Source organism: Mustelus asterias, chromosome 12 (assembly GCF_964213995.1).
Source record: "Mustelus asterias chromosome 12, sMusAst1.hap1.1, whole genome shotgun sequence".
NCBI classification, from domain to species: domain Eukaryota; kingdom Metazoa; phylum Chordata; class Chondrichthyes; order Carcharhiniformes; family Triakidae; genus Mustelus; species Mustelus asterias.
Genome location: NC_135812.1, coordinates 57,104,252 through 57,127,768, shown reverse-complemented (window position 1 = coordinate 57,127,768; position 23,517 = coordinate 57,104,252). Strand labels below are relative to the sequence as shown.

General features: G+C 43.5%; 1 protein-coding gene across 4 annotated transcripts in view; it reads left to right on the top strand.

Moving 5' to 3' along the window:
- recql5 (RecQ helicase-like 5) overlaps window positions 1-23,517 on the top strand; it is a 111,055-nt gene extending 87,538 nt beyond the window's left edge. For all 4 annotated transcript variants that reach the window (XR_013499118.1, XM_078225273.1, XM_078225271.1 and 1 more), the window contains 6 exons: window positions 5,335-5,454; window positions 6,226-6,782; window positions 14,539-14,653; window positions 15,268-15,516; window positions 15,662-15,734; window positions 23,052-23,517. Coding sequence is in view for 3 of the 4 variants with exons in the window: in XM_078225273.1 (XP_078081399.1) it covers window positions 5,335-5,454; window positions 6,226-6,782; window positions 14,539-14,653; window positions 15,268-15,516; window positions 15,662-15,734; window positions 23,052-23,146 (1,209 nt within the window). In the remaining variant the exon portion in view is untranslated. The remainder of the gene's footprint in view (window positions 1-5,334; window positions 5,455-6,225; window positions 6,783-14,538; window positions 14,654-15,267; window positions 15,517-15,661; window positions 15,735-23,051) is intronic.

The following is a 23,517-nucleotide window of genomic DNA, read 5'->3' as shown; positions in this document are numbered from 1 at the left end:
GGGAACAGAGACTTCCCCGGGAATTATAGACCGGTGAGTCTCACTTCTGTTGTCGGCAAGATGTTGGAAAAAATTATAAGGGATAGGATTTATAGTTATTTGGAGAGTAATGAATTGATAGGTGATAGTCAGCATGGTTTTGTGGCAGGTAGGTCGTGCCTTACTAACCTTATTGAGTTTTTTGAGAAAGTGACCAAGGAGGTGGATGGGGGCAAGGCAGTGGACGTGGTATATATGGATTTTAGTAAGGCGTTTGATAAGGTTCACCATGGTAGGCTTCTGCAGAAAATGCAGATGTATGGGATTGGGGGTGATCTAGGAAATTGGATCAGGAATTGGCTAGCGGATAGGAAACAGAGGGTGGTGGTTGATAGTAAATATTCATCATGGAGTACGGTTACAAGTGGTGTACCTCAGGGATCTGTTTTGGGGCCACTGCTGTTTGTAATATTTATTAATGATCTGGATGAGGGTATAGTTGGGTGGATTAGCAAATTTGCTGATGACACCAAAGTCGGTGGTGTGGTAGACAGTGAGGAAGGGTGTCGTAGTTTGCAGGAAGACTTAGACAGGTTGCAAAGTTGGGCCGAGAGGTGGCGGATGGAGTTTAATGCGGAGAAGTGTGAGGTAATTCACTTTGGTAGGAATAACAGATGTGTTGAGTATAGGGCTAACGGGAGGACTTTGAATAGTGTGGAGGAGCAGAGGGATCTAGGTGTATGTGTGCATAGATCCCTGAAAGTTGGGAATCAAGTAGATAAGGTTGTTAAGAAGGCATATGGTGTCTTGGCGTTTATTGGTAGGGGGATTGAATTTAGGAGTCGTAGCGTTATGTTGCAACTGTACACAACTCTGGTGCGGCCGCACTTGGAGTACTGTGTGCAGTTCTGGTCCCCACATTACAGGAAGGATGTGGAGGCTTTGGAGAGGGTGCAGAGGAGGTTTACCAGGATGTTGCCTGGTATGGAGGGGAGATCCTATGAGGAGAGGCTGAGGGATTTGGGATTGTTTTCGCTGGAAAGGAGGCGGCTAAGAGGGGATCTTATTGAAACATATAAGATGATTAGAGGTTTAGATAGGGTGGATAGTGATAGCCTTTTTCCTCTGATGGAGAAATCCAGCACGAGGGGGCATGGCTTTAAATTGAGGGGGGGTAGTTATAGAACCGATGTCAGGGGTAGGTTCTTTACCCAGAGGGTGGTGAGGGATTGGAATGCCCTGCCAGCATCAGTTGTAAATGCGCCTAGTTTGGGGGCGTTTAAGAGATCCGTAGATAGGTTCATGGACGAAAAGAAATTGGTTTAGGTTGGAGGGTCACAGTTTTTTTTTTAACTGGTCGGTGCAACATCGTGGGCCGAAGGGCCTGTTCTGCGCTGTAATGTTCTATGTTCTATGTTCTATAGATGAGAGTGGAATGTAAAGAGTTATAACTAGAAACTCTAAAGGGAATCGCATATGCAACTCTGAATTTTTATTCTGAGCTTTTTAATAAGTGCTGGATGTGACAAAATGTTAAAATGAGAACAATTGTTCTCCATGCATCACTGATCTGGAGCAGGCCTGAGTACTGCACCGTGTCATGATCTGTAGCAAAGCTTTCTTTGTATGCACTGGTTTTAAAGGGAAGATTTATGCCCTCAGTGTTTACCTTGTGCCAGTAGCTGTTAGTATAGAATTGGAGAAGGCAAGATTACATCGCAAATGAGAATGTTTGCTTTCATATTTTTTCAAAGCAACAGAATTAATAAGAATACACACAGCTTTTGTTGCACTCCAACTGAATGCCTTGTTAGATGACACTTTACCCAAACCTATGCTAATGAAATTGAGGTTTATAACATACTTTGGCACTATGGCTTTAAATTTAGGATAAAGGTGCCCTGTTCTGAAGGCTGCCAGCAAGTAGCCCTGGGTGGTTTGATTGTTGGTGGACAAAGGAAGGTTCACATTGTTTTACTGAGAAGAAGGTGCAAGGCATTGATGCTTGGAGACAATGTCATCTGAGTTTACAATGAGTAGATTCCAAGCCTCCCAAAGTTCCAGAAAGGTGTTGTTGGCATTAGGTTGTGAACAGTTGTGCTTAGGGTCTTGGGATGAAGGATAGCTAATTAGCATTTCTACCTAGATGCAAAGTTAATTGTGTTTCAGCTTGCCATGGGAAAGAGGGCAGGTTACAGGTTTATTTTCTCTACAAATTAATGAATATCACCAGACAGATGGGCTCTGTGTTGTCAGTAGAGAGAAAGTGTTGCCTTACTTTGTGAGTTGCCATAGTCAGATATGGGGGGGAGACTGTCTCTGGTTAAAGAGACACATCCTGCAACCATCTAAGGATTCTGGGGAATCTATCTTGGCACGGCCAGGAAGAAAAATCCTTTGAATGGGCTTTACTGCTGGTTGTGGATTTAAGGAACTTTCCAAAAACTGAGGAAAGTGCCTGAAGATGGTCACTCACAGTTACTACCCGGCAAAGCAGGGATACAGAAACCCATTGATAGCTGGGAGGAATTGTGGATTGTTTGCTAAAAGGACTAATTCTGTGGGCAGTGACATATGATAAGAATAAAAATGCAATGTTCCTCTATGTAGTTAAAATATAAGTTGCCTGCAGAGAGAAAATAGCATTTGAACGATGGTGCTTTCAGTCATTTTAAAACTTGGAATCTTGTTATTCTTTCAGCTAGTAACTGGAAGTTCAATTTTTCATTTTAAAAGTTAGCAGTTTCTACAGAGATTGTTACAAAATGCATCTCAATGTACACTCTTTTTCACCTGAGTACACTTCTGCTGGTTTTAGTGCTATTTAGTTAATTACTTTGTCAGTTTAGCCCCAGTTACTGGAATCTGTCATCAAAGACAGAGTGCCTGAACACTTGGTCAAGTATCAGTTGATCAGTGGGGGTTGTGTGGATTTGTGAAGGGTAGGTCAGCTCTGACTAAAGTATTTGAATTCTTTGAGGAAACTAATAAGGTGGATGGGGGTCTATATGGGTGTTGGCTGTATGCACATCCAGGAGGCTTTTCATATATTTTTAATAGTGATTAATAGCAAAAAATAGGAGCATGTGGAATTAGAGATAATATTACATGCACTGATAAAGGTTGGGGGGCAGAGTAGAGATGGAATTCATTCTCATTGGCAGAATATGACAATTGGTGTTCTTCAGAAATCCATACTGAGGTTTCAGCTTTTCACTATATATCAGACTTGGGAGAAAATAGAGTTGTATTTACAAGTTCACAGATGACATTAGGTTAGGAGCTAAAGTAAGAGTATTTGGAAGTAATTTGTTACATCGGGACATAGACATTTGGAGTGGTCAAAGCGATGGCAGACAGAGTTTGTGTGAAGTCATCTAATTTGGATCTGAGACTTCTGAATATTTTATTTAAGGTAAGAAACTAGAAACTATGGAGAAATGGTGAGATTTAGGAGACCATGCAGACAAATAATTAATAGATAATGCACATGTACACAAATTAATCAAAATATTGGACGTTGGCTTTTACCTTGAGGAGATTGAAATTCAAAAGTGAGCAAGTAACGAGTCAGTCACCCAGAGGCTTGGTGAGACTGCATGTGGTGTATCGCTTTCAGTTCAGGGCACTGCATCTCAGGAAGTGTATACTTGCCTTGAAGAGTGTACAGTGTGAATTCATCATTCTTCTACTTGGCTTAAAGGTTTAGATTCATTTTCTTGGCTTAGATTTTCTTGAGTCAAGAAATTTAGAGGTTTTAAAACTGCCAAAGGTTTAAAATTGGTAGTAACAGGAAGTTATTTGCTTTGATTGGGAATCCGGAGAAAGGATCTGACCTCACCCATATAGGAGCAAAATCAAGAAACACTTTGTCCACACAAAGATACTGGAAATCCCGATTCATAGAATTGTTATAGCATAAAAGGAGGCCTCTCTGTAAGAGCAACTCATCTCATTTCATTCACCCACCTTTCCCCACAGCCGTCCAAATTATCCAATTCTCTTTGAAAGCCTCTATTGAATCTGCCCGCAAAACACAGGCAATGAATTCCAGATCCTAACCACTGACTGTGTAAAATCTTTTTTCTCATGTCCCTGTTGCTTCTTTTGCCAATCACATTAAATTCTCTGGTTCTTGAACCTTCTGTTAACTGAACTGTCTCTCCCTTTCTAATGTCTAACCTTATAATTTTGAGCACCTTAATCAAGCCTCTTCTTAATCTTCTCTTCTCTAAAGGGAACAGTCCCAGATTTTCTGACCCATTTGCCTAACTGAAGTTTTTCATCCCTGGAACCATTCTTGTGAATCTTTTCTGCACACTGAATAATGCCTTCACATCCCTTCCTAAAGTGAGGTGCCTAAAACTGGACACGGTATTCCAGTTGAGGCTTAACCAGTGTTTTATTCAGGTTTATCATTCATTTGTTACTTTTCTACTCTATATCCTTATTTATAAAGCCCGAATCCTGCATGCTTATTTAATGACTTTCTTGACTTGTCCTGCCACCTTCAATTTTTTGTGCACATGTACCCTCGGGTTTTTTTGAACTTCCTTTAAAATTATGCCCTTTTTTTATTATTGCTTTTCCTAATTCTTCCTACCAAAATCAATCACCTCACGTTCCTCTGCATTAAATTCCATTGTAGTCATGATGTGGAGATGCCGGCGTTGGACTGGGGTAAACACAGTAAGAAGTTTAACAACACCAGGTTAAAGTCCATGGACTTTAACCTGGTGTTGTTAAACTTCTTATTAAATTCCATTGCCTTTTATCTGCCCATTCCACCAGCCTGTCCATATCCCCATATCCTATTGAAGTTTATTACTATCCATTTCACACTTCATAATACTTCCCAAATTTTATGTCATCTGTTTACTGATAATCTGTGAATGTTGGGGGACAACTGAAATTCTCAAAACTCAGTTTGTTAGATTTTTGTTGGGGAAGGGTGGCACAGTGGTTAGCACTGCTGTCCCACAGCACCAGCTACCCAGGTTTGATTCCCAGCTTGGGTCATTGTGCGGAATTTGCATGTTTTCCCCGTGTCTGCATGGGTTTCCTCCCGGTGCTCTGGTTTCCTCCCACAGTCTGAAAGATGTGCTGGTTAGGTGCACTGGCCATGCTAAATTCTCCCTCGGTGTACCTGAATAGGTGCCGGAGTGTGGCGACTAGGGAATTTTCACACTGACTTCATTGCAGTGTTAATGTAAGCCTACTTGTGACATTAATAAATAAACTTAATAAAGGAGGCTAAATGGAGTGGAGGCATAGACCAGCGGTGATCTAATTGAATGGCGAGCAGGCTGAATGGTCTACACCTTTCCTATTTACTTGTTGCTGTTTTTATTCTAGATTGGAGAGATTAATAAATCAACTCAAGATGGGCCTTTGTGCCCAAAAATGGAGACTACAGTGGCAACAGATTGTGACAAAGACAGTGAAACATTTATTTCCGCATCCCAACTCTATTCTGTGAGTATATCTCTTGTCTCTGGGTGAAGGACTGTACCACCCCCCCCCCCCCCCCCCCCCGCCCCCGCACCTTCTCCGGGGTAGTGAGGATTTTAGATCTCGCAACAGAATTCCTACTCCCTGAAACCTAATTGTACTAAACAGAAACAATCTTTCATTCTAACTCATTCTTTAGCAGACCTTCAAAACTGTGGACATTTCCCTCAGTCTTTCCTTTCTCCCGCAGACTACAGGTTTTATAACCCCAGCTTGGCATCATCTAATCACTACTTCCTGATTTATGTCATCTGCTCTCTCATCATGGTGGTGTCCTATAAAATGGCATTTGATCTTTCCACTGGAGCTTGAGCTTGTGATGCCAGCTACTGGAATGTGAATCATTACTTGATCATAAACTATTGACTTCTGTACTGAAGGAATCTGGCTGACCTCAATCACTAGCTCTATTGCCCACGTGTTGTTAACCTCCAACCACTGCCCACTGTACCCTGAGTATCGTTGACTTCAAGCCGCTGCCGCCTCCATATTGCATGTGTCACTCACCTCCAGCCATTGTCTCAATTGTTACTGACCTCCAGCCACTGCTATGTGTATCATGAGTGTCACTGACCTGAGGCCACTGCCCACTATCTCATGACTGCCACTGACCTCTAGACATTATCTTCTATATCCCAAGTGTCACTCATGCATGTGTCTGACCTTGAGTCACTATTGTATCATTGGCTGTACCTTAACTACCAGATAATGCTGATCATTTACTGTGCTTTGCAGTTCAAACGAAAACGTGTTGGAGTAGGAGGCCAGAGTTCATCCAGTCCATTCCAGACTGCAGGAGAGATGCTGAAGAACTCCGTGCTAGTGAACAGTGAGCAGAGGAATGGTGCTTGTTCAGAGAGTCTGGTATACCACCCTGACAGAGCTGGAAATAAAGATGAAAGGTCTCCAGATATCACAAAACCCTCTGTACACAGCAATGAGAGGACAGGTCAATCCTCACCTATCCTCTCCAGTCCAAGCAAGAAGAAACCCACTAAAAGTCAATTGCTGGCACAAAGTGCCAAGAAAAACTCTCAGAATATTACTAAATTCTTCCAGCAGAGCAAATCTAAAGGGGTGGCAGATGCCCCAGCCAAGGGTCTCATTGGGGTCTGCAGCCCCCTTGTTAATGATGCACAAGAAGAGGACAGCAGGAAAGGATCATCTTCCACTTTGACCCTGTCTGAGGAACTGGAATCTTCTCCAGATCTTGACAAAGTGACACAGACTGTAAATCTCAACACAGCACAGAGACATGTGCAGACCTGTCATGACATGGAGGAAAAGACAAGGTAACTCCAAAACTGGGCAATATGGTGCCTCATTATCTGAATTTTGTTTCTGCCTATTGACTTTCTTTGTGCTCATCAAAGTAAGGGATGTTAGTGCTAGGGAAGGGGACATTCTCCAGTTAAGACACTTAACATTAGCATTAAGTTTCCTCTACTCTAACAATCGAGAGGCCACAATGGAAGTTTACCAGCTTGATCCCAGGGATGAGGGCATACAGTTTTATGGAGATTGGAGAAGCTGGGATTGTTCTCCATGGTGCTGAGAAGGTTGAGGGAGATGTCTCAGAGATATTCAAATTATGAAGGGTTTTGATAGCTACGTATGGAGAAATTATTTCCTCTAAATGGTAACCTGAAGCCATAACTTTAAGTAACTGGCAAAAAGAATCAGAGGAGAAATGAGGAGCAATTCATTTACACTGAGACTTGTTAGTATCTGGAATGCACTAAAGGAGTGACAGAATAAAATTCCAAAGCAACTTTCAAAAGGCAATTGGACATGCACGCTGCAGGGTTTATAGAAACATAAAAACTAGAAGCAGGTGTAGGACATTCAGCCCTTTGAACCTGCTCCACCATTTATTTTGATCATGGCTGATCATCAAATTCAATATCTTGATCCCCCCCCCCCCCCCCCCCCCCCGCCAATATCCCTTGGTCCCTTTAGCTCCAAGAGCTATATTTAATTTCATCTTGAAATCAGACAATGTTCTGGACTCAACTACTTTCTGTAGTAGTAACTTCCACAGATTCACCATCCTCTGGGTGAAGAAATTTCTCCTCACCTCAGTTCGAAAAGGTTTACCCCTCATCCTCAAACTACGACCCCTAGTTCTGGACTCCCCCACCATTGGGAACATTCTTTCTGAATCGACCCTGTCCAACCCTGCTAGATTTTTATAAGTTTCTACGAGATCCCCTCTCACTCTCTTCTAAACTCCAGTGAATATAATCCTAACCCACTTAGTCTCTCCTCATATGACAGACCTGCCATCCCAGGGATCAGCCTGGTAAACCTTCGCTGCACTCCCTCTATAGCAAGGACATCCTTCCTCAGAAAAGGACTCCAAAACCTTGCACAATACTCCAGGTATGGCCTCACCGAGGCCTTGTACAATTGGAGCAAAACATCCCTATCCCTATACTCAAATCCTCTCGCTATGAAGGCCAACATACCATTTGCTGCCATTACTGCCTGATGTACCTGGGTGCTTGCTTTCAGCGACTGATGCACGAGGATGCCAAGGTCTCGTTGAGTATCCACCTCTCTCAATTTACACCCATTCAAGTAATAATCTGTCTTCCTATTATTGCTACCAAAGTGGATAACCTCACACTTATCCACATTATACTGCATAGCGTGTGAGACTAAGCTGGACAGTTATTTCCAAGAGCTGGAACAGGCATAACTGGCTGAATGGCCCCTTTCTGTGCTCTAAGTTTGAGTCTTTCATCGTGCTGGATTTCAACTCCTCCCTCAAGTGATGATAAGGCAGCTTCAAGCACACTACACCACTTTCTCTCCTCTATGATTGGATCTAATCTCTAACATTTTTTCTTGCATTTGTGTAAACAATATGTGCAACATGACACCCTCTTGCCTAATTGTTTACACTCATTGGTGTGTTTCCCACATTTGAAACCACTAGGTTAGAAAATAATTTATAAAATAGGACAAAGAGTAGGCCATTTGACCGTTGGAGCCTGCTCCGCCATTCGGTAAGATCATGGCTGATTTGATTGTGGTCTAACTTCACTTTCCTACCTGCCCAACGTAACTCTTGACTCCATTGCAAATCAACAATCTGTCTAGGTCTTCAATATACTCAGTGACCCAGCATCCATTACTCTCTGGTGCAGAGAATTCCGCCTCTGAGAGAAGAAATTGCTACTCATCTCATGAAATGGAAGATACCTTATTTGAAATTGTGCCTTCATGTGGGAAAGCATCATCTCAGGATCTACCTGTCAAGGCCCCTCCGTTCAATAAGATCACATCTTATTCTTCTAAACTCCAATGAGTATAGGCTAACCGACTCAACCTTTACTCATTAGACAGACCCTGCATTCCAGGGTGAACCTTCTCCAATACAAGTATATCCCTCCTTTAAATAAGGAAAGCAAAATATGCAGTACTCTAGGTGTGGCCTCACCAATGCCCTTCAGAGTTCATGGAACCATAGAATACCTACAGTGCAGGAAGAGGTCATTTGGCCCATCGAGCCTGCATTGATGAAAATCCCACCCAGGCCCCTATCCCCATAATCCCAAATATTTATCCCTAATCCCTCTGACACTAAGGGGCAGTTTAGCATGGCAAATCAACCTAACACGCACATCTTTGGATTATGGGAGGAAACCAGAGCACCCGAGGAAACCCATGGAGGGATACAGAGAACATGCAAACTCCACACAGTTACTGGACACCAGAATTGAACACTGGTTCCTGACGCTGTGAGACAGCAATGCTAAAAGCTGTGCCATCCACTATTGTATGTAACATGATTTCCCTACTTTTATACTCCATCCCCCGACAATCCAATCCCAGATTCCACGATACTTGCTGAACCTGGATGCTAACTTTTTTGTTTTTTGCAGTGGATTAGTGTTAGACAGAGACATACTCAATTGGAAAGCCTTTTAGATATGATGACACAAAAAGTAGAACAAAAACAGTAATGTGACACAAATTTGCTACACAACCCAGCAGGAATGAATGAAACTTGTGTAAGCAGCCAACCCCAGGTGCATCTTCCCTTGCCCATGTTTTCAATGCTCACATGCTTGCAGTGTGGGCTGAGTATGTAATGTGCCTGAAGAAGGCATTTTTACAGAATCGTAGAATCCTACAATGCAGAAGATGCTATTTGACCCATTGAGTCAGCACCGACCATAATCCAAGCTAGTCTCCCTGACAGTAAGGGGCAATTTAGCATGGCCAATACACCTAACCCGCACATCTTTGGACTGTGGGAGGAAACCGGAGCACTCAGAGGAAACCCATGCAGACACGGGGAGAACATGAAAACTTCACACAGACAGTAACCCAAGCCTGGAATCGAACCCGGCTCGTTGGCGCTGTGAGGCAGCAGTGCTAACCACTGTCTTATTTTTTTTTTAAGGTTAATTCCCCCTGCCCACTGTGACCCAAAGTTAGAATCTTTGGTAATTACATGTCCACCATCTGGTGCTGCACTCAAATCTCCAACAGGGTCTTCAAGTAATTTGATGAAGGTTAATAGTGGAATCTTCTGCTCTGAAGTCTAAGTTCAGTGGCAGGTATGGAAGTAAGACCATAATCAATAGGGACAGGAGTAGTCCATTCGGCCCCTCGAACCTGCTCTGCCATTCAATAGGAACATGGTTGATCCGGCATTCCTCACGTCCACTCTCATACCCTTTCCCCGTAACCCTTGACTCTCTTACTGATCAAAAATCTATCTGTCTTGGCCTTAAATATACACAATGACTCTGTCCTCACAGCTTTCTGAGGCAAGGAATTCCAAAGACACTCAACCCTCTGAGAGAAGAAATTCCCCCTCAAATCAATCTTAAATTGGCATCCTTTTATTCTGATGCAATGCCCTCTGGTCCTGGACTCCTGGATGGTGTTTAATTTTTTGAGTTGCACTTAATCAGGCAAACAAAGTATTCCATCACACACTTGACTTGTAGAACATAGAACATAGAACATAGAACATTACAGCGCAGAACAGGCCCTTCGGCCCACGATGTTGCACCGACCAGTTAAAAAAAAAACTGTGACCCTCCAACCTAAACCAATTTCTTTTCGTCCATGAACCTATCTACGGATCTCTTAAACGCCCCCAAACTAGGCGCATTTACTACTGATGCTGGCAGGGCATTCCAATCCCTCACCACCCTCTGGGTAAAGAACCTACCCCTGACATCGGTTCTATAACTACCCCCCCTCAATTTAAAGCCATGCCCCCTCGTGCTGGATTTCTCCATCAGAGGAAAAAGGCTATCACTATCCACCCTATCTAAACCTCTAATCATCTTATATGTTTCAATAAGATCCCCTCTTAGCCGCCGCCTTTCCAGCGAAAACAATCCCAAATCCCTCAGCCTCTCCTCATAGGATCTCCCCTCCATACCAGGCAACATCCTGGTAAACCTCCTCTGCACCCTCTCCAAAGCCTCCACATCCTTCCTGTAATGTGGGGACCAGAACTGCACACAGTACTCCAAGTGCGGCCGCACCAGAGTTGTGTACAGTTGCAACATAACGCTACGACTCCTAAATTCAATCCCCCTACCAATAAACGCCAAGACACCATATGCCTTCTTAACAACCTTATCTACTTGATTCCCAACTTTCAGGGATCTATGCACACATACACCTAGATCCCTCTGCTCCTCCACACTATTCAAAGTCCTCCCGTTAGCCCTATACTCAACACATCTGTTATTCCTACCAAAGTGAATTACCTCACACTTCTCCGCATTAAACTCCATCCGCCACCTCTCGGCCCAACTTTGCAACCTGTCTAAGTCTTCCTGCAAACTACGACACCCTTCCTCACTGTCTACCACACCACCGACTTTGGTGTCATCAGCAAATTTGCTAATCCACCCAACTATACCCTCATCCAGATCATTAATAAATATTACAAACAGCAGTGGCCCCAAAACAGATCCCTGAGGTACACCACTTGTAACCGTACTCCATGATGAATATTTACTATCAACCACCACCCTCTGTTTCCTATCCGCTAGCCAATTCCTGATCCAATTTCCTAGATCACCCCCAATCCCATACATCTGCATTTTCTGCAGAAGCCTACCATGGTGAACCTTATCAAACGCCTTACTAAAATCCATATATACCACGTCCACTGCCTTGCCCCCATCCACCTCCTTGGTCACTTTCTCAAAAAACTCAATAAGGTTAGTAAGGCACGACCTACCTGCCACAAAACCATGCTGACTATCACCTATCAATTCATTACTCTCCAAATAACTATAAATCCTATCCCTTATAATTTTTTCCAACATCTTGCCGACAACAGAAGTGAGACTCACCGGTCTATAATTCCCGGGGAAGTCTCTGTTCCCCTTCTTAAACAATGGGACAACATTCGCTAACCTCCAATCTTCTGGTACTATACCAGAGGCCAACGACGACCTGAAGATCAGAGCCAGAGGCTCTGCAATCACTTCTCTTGCCTCCCAGAGAATCCTTGGATAAATCCCATCCGGACCAGGGGATTTATCTATTTTCAGACCCTCCAGAATATCCTGCACATCCTCCTTATCAACTGTAATACTGTCTATTCTACTCCCCTGCAACCCAGTGTCCTCCTCAGCTATATTCATGTCCCCTTGCGTGAACACCGAAGAGAAATATTGGTTCAATGCTTCACCAATCTCCTCCGGTTCCACACATAACTTCCCTCTGCCATCTATAACTGGCCCTAAACTTGCCCTAACCAACCTTCTGTTCTTGACATACCTATAGAACGCCTTAGGATTCTCTTTAACCCTATCCGCCAAAGTCTTCTCATGTCCCCTTTTAGCCCTTCTAAGCTCGCTCTTCAACTCCCTCTTGTGCCTGGTGGGCTTTTATTGACATGGTAATGCACGCAAAAGGACTTCCTGATAAGGTTCATCAGGAAACTCAATGCATCTTTAAACCATCTATAATGTTCCAAGCGCAGAATTGTTGAAATATCAGGAAACCTCGTGCCAAATTAAATTCCCCCATCTGCCAAAATTCCCTGCAGTTGATGGAACTGGAAGATTCCAGCCTGAGTGGGAACCAGGGTTCCATTACCAGCCTCTTCTGCCTCCCCTTGCACCATCCGGCATGGGTGTGCCATGGATAACTTTTTCTGTTTCAAACCTGACTGTGTCACTATATTCAGTATTATGAAAATTACGGCGAGCGCAGGGCAAGAACTGCAACTCGGATAGACTGCAGTGCTTTTGCACATGCACAGACATGTGCAAGTTATTCGATCTCACAGGGGCCGGCATGGTGACACAGTGGTTCACACTGCTACCTCACAGCGTCAGGGACCCAGGTTCGATTCCCTGCTTGGGTCGCTGTCTGTGTGGAGTTTGCATGTTCTCCCCGTATTTGCGTGGGTTTCCTCCGGGTGCTCCGGTTTCTTCCCACAGTCTGAAAGATGTGCTGGTTAGGTGCATTGACCTGAACAGGCGCCGGAGTGTGGCGACTAGGGAATTTCGCAGTAACTTCATTGCAATGTTAATGTAAGCCTTACTTATGACTAATAAATAAACTTTAAAAAAAAAAATTCCCAGGACAGGCCCAGCATTCCTGTGCATAAAGAGGGCAACAAATGCACAAAAACTTGGGTCAGGTGACTGGGAACACAGCACAATCGAGGCGAATCCCAGGCAGGGGACAGGGAGAAGCAAAGTCCCAGTTCAGTTTTTTTATTAATGGGATGTAGGTGTCACTGGCTAGACCAGCATTTATTGCCCTTGAGAAGGTGGTGGTGAACTGCTGCAGTCCCTGAATTGCAGGTACATCCACCGTGTTAGGAAGGGAGTTCCAGGATTTTGACCCAGCAACAATGAAGGAATAGCGATATATTTCCAGTCAGGATGAGTGACTTGGAGGAGAACTTCCAAATGGTGGTGTTCCCCACGTATCTGCTGCTACTCGTCTTTCTAGATGGTACAGGTCATGGGTTTGGAAGATGCTGTTGAAGAAGCCTTGATGAGTGGATGCAGTATATCTCATAGATGGAATGAGCTGCTGCCATGTAGTAGACAGTATGAATGCTTATGGTAGTGGATGGGCGGTTTTGTCCTGGATGGTGTTGTTTTTTGAATTGCACTTAATCAGGCAAATAGAAAGTATTCCATCACACTCTTGACTTGTGCCTGGTGGACAGACTTTGCAATGTCAGGAGGTTAGTAATTAGATTTTCCAGAATGATACTAAGGCTGCAGGGTTACATTTGAGGACTAGTTGTAGAAACTTGATTTTTATTCCTTTGAGTTTAGAAGGTTGAGGGTTGATCTAAGTGATTTGATTGGATTGATACAAACTATTTTCTCTTGTGGGAAACAAGAATCCATAATCAAGTTATTGCTAGGCAATTTAAGAGTGAAATCAGAAAGCAATTTCATCAGACAAAGGATGGTAGAAATCTGGAGCTGCCTTGCTGGGTGTCAATTGAAATTTCCAAAACTTAAGATTAATCAATCAACTTATGTTAGGATAAGGTACCAGGGGTGGAATCGTAGAACGCGGTAGCACAGAAGAGGCCATTCAGCCCATTGTGCCTCTGCTGACTCTTTGGTAGAGCTATGTGATTAATCCCGGACTCTTGTTCTTTCCTCGTGACTTTGCAGCTTTTTTATTCTCCAAGTGTTTTTTTGAAAGTTGTGTTTGAATCACCACCCTTTCAGGTAGTGCATTACAGATCATAACTCTGTGCACAAAAAAATGCACTTGTGGTCCCTTGATCTTTCTGGCACTGGAGACCGTTTCTTCTTTACTTTATTGGAACCTTGTCATCATTTTGAACATCTCTATCCAATTCCCTCTTGTGGAGCAAAGGCAGGCTTTTGGTGTTAAGGACAGATTAGCCATAAACTAACTGGTAGAGCAGCTTTGAGGAAGTAAATGGCTTACTTCTATTTTTTTATCTCCGGAAAATGCACAACAGTCTGAATACATAAGGAAAGGTCTATTTGTATGTTGTTGTTGTTCATGTCCCAGCATATTTTTCTTGATGTGTATTGTTATTTTACCAAGTGACAAAGGTAAGAACATAGAGAAAACTCCTGGTGAGAAAATGTTGGGTGATGCAAGCAGCCAAGGTTGGAAAGCTGTCCCCTCTGCTAGTGAAAAAAGACCAGCAACAGATGAGGTAAGTCATCTTTGTGTCTGTCAATCTCGCTCTTTGTGCCTTGAATTAGAGTCATAGAGGTTTACAGCATGGAAACAGGCCCATTGGTCCAATTTGTCCATGCTGCCCCTTTTTTAAACCACTAAGCTAGTCCCAATTGCCCATGTTTGGCCCATATCCCTCTATACCCATCTTGCCCATGTAACTCTCCTAAATGCTTTTGAAAAGACAAAATTGTACTCGCCTCTACTTCTTGGGGAAAGATATTGACTATCTAGCTGATCTATGTCCCTCATTATTTTATAGACCTCTATAAGATCACCCCTCAGCTTCCTACGCTCCAGAGAAAAAAGTCCCAGTCTATCCAGCCTCTCCTTATAACTCAAACCATCAAGTCCCGGTAGCATCCTAATAAATCTTTTCTGCACTCTTTCTAGTTTAATAATATCCTTTCTACAATAGGGTGACCAGAACTGTACACAGTATTCCAAGTGTGGCCTTACTACCGTCTTGTACAACTTCAACAAGACATCCCAATTCCTGTATTCAATGTTTTGACCAATGAAACCAAGCATCTATATAATCTATATTCTACCTTTTATATATTATACCTTTTATCATCTATACTCTTTCAGAGACTAGGGTCACTGGATCCGAAACGACAACGAACCAGAATTAATTCGTCCATCTTATGCCCAGCTGATGTTAAGGGCGGTCAGATCAAGAAGAAGGTGACATTTGACTCCTTGTTTGAATCATGTAAAAGGGAGAGCACCAAGGCACCTCCAGTTGCATCGAACAGAGGAGTGCAACTGAAGCAAGCAGCAGACATTGTTGTTAAATTCCTGACTCCTTATTACAAGGAGGGAAGGTTTGCTTCCAAGGTAAAATTGAATTGTTTGTGAATCAGAATAAAACGCTTGAGGCCTTTTGTTCTTATTTTGGGACCAGCAGACCTTTGCAGCATTGCTGATTTGCAGTCCTCACTTCAGTTAATAAATAATGGCTCATGTGTTTGTATTCCTGCAGGATTTGTTTAAAGCTTTTGCTCGACACCTTTCTCATTTGCTGGTTGTTGAAGAGAATGCTGTGAAAAAAAACAGTAAGAGCAGTCTCTGCCTTTATTTGTGTTCTGTTGTGTTCTGGGAAAGGGAATATACTATTAGTCTGAGACAAGTACAGTTTTGCATTTGGAATGCATGATGAGCTTCTCTTCAGATAAAATAATCTCCAGGATGATCAGTGCAATGTTAGGGGTGTGTAAGTTTTTGAGTTAAACTGTGACACGAAGACACTAGTTCAAACCGATATTGGGATGTCCTGAAACAATGATCAATATATTGTTAAGCATGTGAGTCGGGAAGAGGAAGTGAAAGCCCTTGATCAGAAACCAATGAATGCTGGGGGGCACTGTAACTCTTTTCTGGACAGATAAGCTAGTAGAGACCAAATTACTTTCCTTATGAATATCTTATGATAAACCTCAGTTACAAACAATTTTTAAACCAATACGTGAAGTTCCTCCTAATTTATTTTGTTCCTTCCTTTCTGCATTATGCATTACTGTATGAGACTGTAGTTTTCCAATACCTTTCCCAGACATCTGTTCTTCAAATGTTAGCAGATGCTTTGACTCCTAATCAAAGTCACTGACTCTTATTTTAAGCATACTATTTTGTCATGTTAAAACTCATTTGGAATATGAAAGTTTAGCCTTCGCTCATTTAAATTTTATTTTTAATCCCATCTCACCCACACAGCTGTTACAGATCCTGGGAGAGACAGAAAGATCCTTATTCCAGCTTCCCAGAACTCTGGGGAATTCCTCTCTCACATCACACCCCCCCCTCCCCCCCCCCCACTCCCCCCCAGCTAAGGCAGTGAGATATGCTGCAGGAGAGCACCTTGACCCAGATTCATGTTCAGGAACCTTGCAGCTGCTCCCAAATGGCTGTTGTGAATTCACACTCGTAGCATGTGCCAGCAGTTTGTTCAGAGGTCAATGATTCTTTGAGAAAATAAGTGATTCCTGCCACTTAGTTTTGTGTATGATTTATTCTTGCGTTCCCTGGTCCTCCCTAGCTTTTCTGTTCTGTAGTCTGCATACGATCATTATTAAAGTAATTCAATCAAATCTCCTTGAAGTTGACACCTTAAAAAATATTTGCTAGCCAAACATGCTTTCTGTTTACCAGTGGTGTTTCTATATTCTGCATCATTCTAAGTCATGTGAAACTTACTTTGTCATTCCCTACCTATTCCCTCAGTCCTTCCTCTTCAATATTCCAATCAGCTGTTGCTTTTATTAACAATATTGCTGCACTCCTTAGTATCTATTCCATTGTATCCTATCCCCTGCATGTAACTTCTGCTCTACTCCATTTCAATTCAGGAGCATAACACATAGGCCATTCAGCTCATCGAGTCTGCTCCGGCATTCAATGAAATCATGACTGATCTGATCATCCTCAACTCCACTTTCCCGACTTAACCCCAAAATGTTTGATTCTATTACTGAGTAAAAATCTGTCTATCTCACCCAGCCTCTATTGTCCTCTGCTGTAAAGATCTCAACAGATTCACTAACCTCAGAGAAGAAATTCCTCAATTTCTCCTCGTCACTATCTTAAATGGGTGACCCCTTACTCTGAGATTCTGCCCTCTGGTCCTAGACTCTCCCACAAGGTGAAACAACCTCTCAGCATCTATCCAGTTAAGCACCTGAGAATCCGATATGTTTCAATATATTTGTGTCTCATCCTTCTAAACTCCAGTGAGTAGAGGCCCCAACCTACTCAACCTCTTCTCATCTGAAAATCCCTCCATACCCAGGATCAACCAAGTGAACCTTCTCTAGACCACCAGTTCCCTGTGTTGCAGCTTTCTGAAGTCTTTCTCCATTTAAATAATACTCAGCTCCTTTATTTCTACCAAAGTGCATAACTTCCCCTTTTCCTATATTATATTCCATCTGCCAAGTTTTGCCCACTTAACCTGTCTTTATCGCTTTGCAGACTCTTTAGGTGGGATTTTCTGACCGCGTTCACCTCCAAGGTCAGAAAATCCCGCCCGATGTCAGCAGATCTTTGCATGGTCCGTGTCCCGCCCGCTACAATTCCCGTGGTGGGCAGGAAGATTAAATTCCCCCCTTTGTGTCATCCTCACAACTTGCCTCCCCACCTATTTATGTGCCATCCGCAAGCTTGATAATTATACATTTACTTCCCTCGTCCAAGTCATTAATACATATTGTAAATAATTGTGGTCCCAGCACTGATGCCTGGGGCAATCCACTATGAAAATGTCCCTCTTATCCCAACCCTGTCTTCCAATAGTTATGATGTGGAGATGCCGGCGTTGGACTGAGGTAAGGACAGTAAGAAGTCTCACAATACCAGGTTAAAGTCCAACAGGTTTATTTGGCAGCACTAGCTTTTGGAGCCTCAAGCTCCTTCATCAGGTGAGTGAGGACTTGTGTTCACAAACAGGACATATGAAGACACAAACTCAATTTGCAAGATAATGGTTGGAATGCGAGTCTTTACAGGTAATCAAGTCTTAAAGGTACAGACAATGTGAGTGGAGAGAGGGTTAAGCACAGGTTAAAGAGATGTGTGTTGTCTCCAGCCAGGACAGTTAGTGAGACTATGCAAGCCGTGGGGGTTGCAGATAGTGTGAGATGAACCCAAGATTCCGCTTGAGGCCGTCCTCGTGTGTGCGGAAATTGGCTATCAGTTTATGCTCAGCGATTCTGCATTGTCTTGTGTTGTGAAGGCTGCCTTGGAGAACGCTTACCCAAAGATCAGAGGCTGAATGCCCGTGACCGCTGAAGTGTTCCCCGACTGGACGAGAACACTCTTGCCTGATGATTGTCGAGCGGTGTTCATTCATTCATTGTCATAGCGTCTGCATGGTCTCCCCAATGTACCATGCCTCGGGACATCCTTTCCTGCAGTGTATCAGGTAGACAACGTTGGCCGAGTTGCAAGAGCATGTACCGTGTACCTGGTGGATGGTGTTCTCACGTGAGATAATGGCATCTGTGTTGATGGTCCGCCACGTCTTGCAGAGGTTGCTGTGGCAGGGTTGTGTGGTGTCGTGGTCACTGTTCTCCTGAAGGCTGGGTAGTTTGCAGCGGACAATGGTCTGTTTGAGGTTGTGCGGTTGTTTGAAGTCAAGAAGTGGGGGTATGGGGATGGCCTTGGCGAGATGTTCGTCTACATCGATGACATGTTGAAGGCTCCGGAGGAGATGTCGTAGCTTCTCCGCTCCGGGGAAGTACTGGACGACGAAGGGTACTCTGTCCGCCGTGTCCCATGTTTGTCTTCTGAGGAGGTCGGTGCAGTTTTTTGCTGTGGCACATCAGAACTGTCGATCGATGAGTCAAGCGCCATATCCTGTTCTTATGAGGGCATCTTTCAGCGTCTGGAGGTGTCTGTTGCGATTCTCCCTCATCTGAGCAGATCCTGTGTATACGGAGGGCTTGTCCGTAGGGGATGGCTTCTTTAACGTGTTTAGGGTGGAAGCTGGAGAAGTAGAGTACTGAGAGGTTATCTATGGGCTTGCGGTACAGTGAAGTGCTGAGGTGACCGTCCTTGATGGAGATGCGTGTGTCCAAGAATGCAACCGATTCCGGAGAGTAGTCCATGGTGAGTCTGATGGTGGGATGGAACTTGTTGATGTTGTCATATAGTTGTTTCAGTGATTGTTCACCATGAGTCCAAAGGAAGAAAATGTCATTGATGTATCTAGTGTATAGCATCGGTTGAAGGTCCTGTGCGGTGAAGAAGTCTTGTTCGAACCTGTGATGTTGGCATATTGAGGTGCAAATTTGGTCCCCATGGCTGTTCCGTGTCTGGATAAAGAACTGGTTGTTGAAGGTGAAGACATTGTGGTCCAGGATGAAGTGGATGAGTTGTAAAATTACATCTGGAGATTGGCAGTTGCTGGCGTTGAGTACTGAGGCAGTTGTAGCAATGCCATTATTGTGAGGGATGCGGGTGTAGAGTGCCGAGACATCCATTGTGACGAGGAGTGCTCCTGGTTCAACTGCTCCGTGTGCTGAGTTTCTGTAGGAAATCCGTAGTGTCGCGACAAAAGCTGAGGGTTTTTTGTACAATGGGTTTCAGGATGCCCTCGACGTAGCCGGAGAGGTTCTCGCACATGGTCCCATTGCCCGATACGATGGGACGGCCGGGTGTGTTGGCCTTGTGTATCTTTGGGAGGCAGTAGAGATCTCCAACACGGGGAGTACATGGGATGAGAGCACGGAGGGTGCTCTGAAGGTCCGGATCAAAGGTCTTGGTCCGTCTGAGTTGACAGGTGTGTTCTTTGGTCAGATCTGCAGGTAACTGTCTGTAGTGTTCCTCGTTGTTCAGTTGTCGGTACACTTCTTTGCAGTAATCCGTTCTGTTCAGTAAAACGGTGGCCCCTCCTTTGTCTGCTGGTTTGATGACAATGTTGCAGTTGGTCTTGAGAGTGCAGATGGCGTTGCGTTGTGCTTGCAAAATCTAACCAACTGTCCTAGCTGGAGACGATACACATCTCTTTAACCTGTGCTTAACCCTCTCTCCACTCACATTGTCTGTACCTTTAAGACTTGATTACCTGTAAAGACTCGCATTCCAACCATTATCTTGTAAATTGAGTTTGTGTCTTTATATGCCCTGTTTGTGAACACAACTCCCACTCACCTGATGAGGGAGCAGCACTCTGAAAGCTTGTGGCTTCTGCTACCAAATAAACCTGTTGGACTTTAAGCTGGTGTTGTGAGACTTACTGTGCTTACCCCAGTCCAATGCCGGCATCTCCACATCATCTTACAAAAAGTCACCATACCCTTGAATATTGAGTTCCCAGTTTTGATTTCCTTGTAACCACATTTTTGTAATGGCTATAAGATCAAACTTGTTGACCTCAATTTGTGCTGTTAATTCATTAATGTTGTGCCGAATACTGTGTGCATTTATGTAAAGACCATTAATTTTGCCTTTTTTACCATTTTTCCCTCCTTTTGACCCTATTTGTTGCTTTTTTTAATGTTTGTATGTTCTGTCCCTCCCTGTCACACTGGGTATCATTGCCTTGTAATGCTGCCATATCCATTTGCTATGTAAGACTACCTATCCCCTCTCCAGAACTATCCCCCTCTATTTAGTTTAAAACCCTCTCACTTCCCTGGTTATGCAGTTCCCAAGAACACCAGTCCCAGCACGGTTCAGGTGTAGGCTGCCCCAATGGTACAGCCCTCACCTTCCCCAGTACTGATGGCATTGCCCCACAAACCAAAACCCACTATACACACCACACACACCAGTCTTTGAGCCATGTATTCATCTCTCTCATTTTATGTACCCTTTACCAATTTGCACTCCACTCGGGTAATAATCCAGAGATTATAACCTTGGAGGTTCTGTTGTTTAATTTAGTGCCTGGCTCCTCAAACTCCCTATGCAGAACCTCTTTCTTTGTTCTACTTGTGTCATTGGTACTTGGACCATGACAACAGGATCCTCCTCCTCCTCGCACTGAAAGTTCCTCTCTAGCTCAGAGCAGATGTCCCAAACCCTGGCACCAGGCAGGCAACATAGCCGCCTAGATTCTCGCTCCCTGCTGCAGAGAACAGTGTCAATCCCATTCACTATACTGTCCCCAGTACCACTACATTCATATGTGCTCCCCCCACCTGAATGGCTTCCTGTACCACGGTGCCATGGTCAGTCAACTCATCCACCTGCAGCCCCCAGACAAGCTGAGAGAACCTCAAACCTGTTGACAATTACAGAGGCTGTCACTCCTGCTCTCTGGGTCTCCTTTCTTGCCTCAGCTGCAGTCAGACCCTCCTGTCCCTGACCACTTTCCAAACTGGAAGGTTTTATCCAAAGGTGTGTGACTGCCTCCTGAAGCAAAATATCCAGGTAACTCTCTTGCTCCCTGATGTGTCGCAGTATCTGCAGCTCAGCCTCCAGTCTCTGAGCTGAAGTTCCTCAAGTTGCTGACATTTACTGCAGGCAATGTTACCCAAGAGCTCCCAACTGCTGCAGCTTGACATATTGTCTTAATGTGTTTTGAATATGTTATTTAATAAAATTATTTACTTGTGGTGCTTTTTATATATTAAATAAGCACCAAGTTGTGCACTGTGTTAAACCCTAGGATGCACTCCATTTACTTCTCATGTTAACTCTATTCTATTTTGGATTATTTGTATCACCGTACTATGTTAGACCCTAACTTCCCTTAATTCTGGACACAAGTTTTTCACATGCTGTCTCTTAAACTGAGTAGTTACTGGCCATTCGATTTACCAGTTTCTTGTGACTTCACGGTTGTCTTTTTGTTCCCTCACTGCTGCCTCACAGCACTCAAATACTCCATCCTCCTGCAGCAGGACAAGAGCACCGCTTTTCCCTCTGCACCGAATTCCCACTTTGCTCCAAATTCCTAAATATACTTTTCTGACCAGTCATGTGGGAAGTTGTTTAAAAACTTTTATAATCCATATTGACTGCTTCAAACCCACTATCCTCATCAACCCTCCTTGTGACATCCTCAAAAAAATTCAATTAAGTTAGTCAGAATTGACCTTCCCTACCTAACAAGCACATGCTTGATTAATCTGTGATTTTCTAAATGATGATTAATAATGTGTCTCTGAATTCTTCCCAATAATTTGGCTGCTGCCAAAGCGAGGCTCACTGACCTGTAGTTACTTGGCCTTTCCCGTTCTCCCTTTTTAAACAATAGTATAATGTTAGCTGTCTTCCAATCCTCTGGCACCAAGCTTGTAGCCAGAGAGGATTAGGAAATGATGGGCAGAGCCTCTGCCTTTTTGGTAGAGTGGCCTGCCATGATCTGATTATTAGACTCTGTCTTCTCCTTGATTCTCTGAATAAGTCTCACTGTTGCCTCTTCCCACTGATTGTCTGGATAACTCACTTTCTGGGCCTGGCATAATATGTGGGTTCCTGCTGACTCTGGTTTGGTATCTTACTCTACCTGTCTACCAAGGGAATCCACATCAGGTTCTGTTTGGAGATGAAAGAGGTAAGTGAGGCAGTCAAATTACTCGGGTACCTGACTAGGTACTCGGCCTACAAGAGAGCTGAGGCGAGACATTACACATTTAGACATTTATATAGGAGCAGATGATGAATCTCCGGACAAAATCAAATTACTACAGATACTGGAATCGGAAACCAAATGAGAAAATACTGGGAAATCTCAGCAGGTCTGGCAGCATCTGTAAGGAGAGAAAAGAGCTGACGTTTTGAGTCCAGATGACGCTTTGACAAAGAGTCATCTGGACTTGAAACGTCCAGATAAATCTCAGGATTTCTCTCCTTTTTGTTCTACAGTATCTACCAGATTGCTTTTTGAGCAATATTTTTAAAACTCATTTCATGTTGATCTCTTTCAGTAAAAGAAACAGCTCAACAACTGATCCACAGTTTCTTCAAAAGCTGCAGGAGATGTGAGAGTGAGGATGATTGGAGAAACCTCAAATCAACATAGCCTTTCCACCTGATGATATCGAGGAGCTATTTGCTTTCTGTTTATATTTGGACTGAATAGTTAATATATGGCTTCAATGCTATAGGGCTGCTTAATCTCAGGTATGACCATATCATTCAGGATTACTCACTGTGATGGGGAAAAAGCCATTTAACAGCCTTCCTTATGTGACCCCTTTGGAACTTTCTCCATGCCTGGTGAATAAGAATGGAGTAATTTATTTTATAGGATTATTAATGTTCTGTTGTAATTAATGAGTGGATTGAAAAGTCTTCACCAGAATACAATTTCTCTAAACAACTCTGTTACCTTGGTCTGTTTTGCAATGCTGCTGTTACCTTGACCAACACTGCAATATAAAATCAAATCTT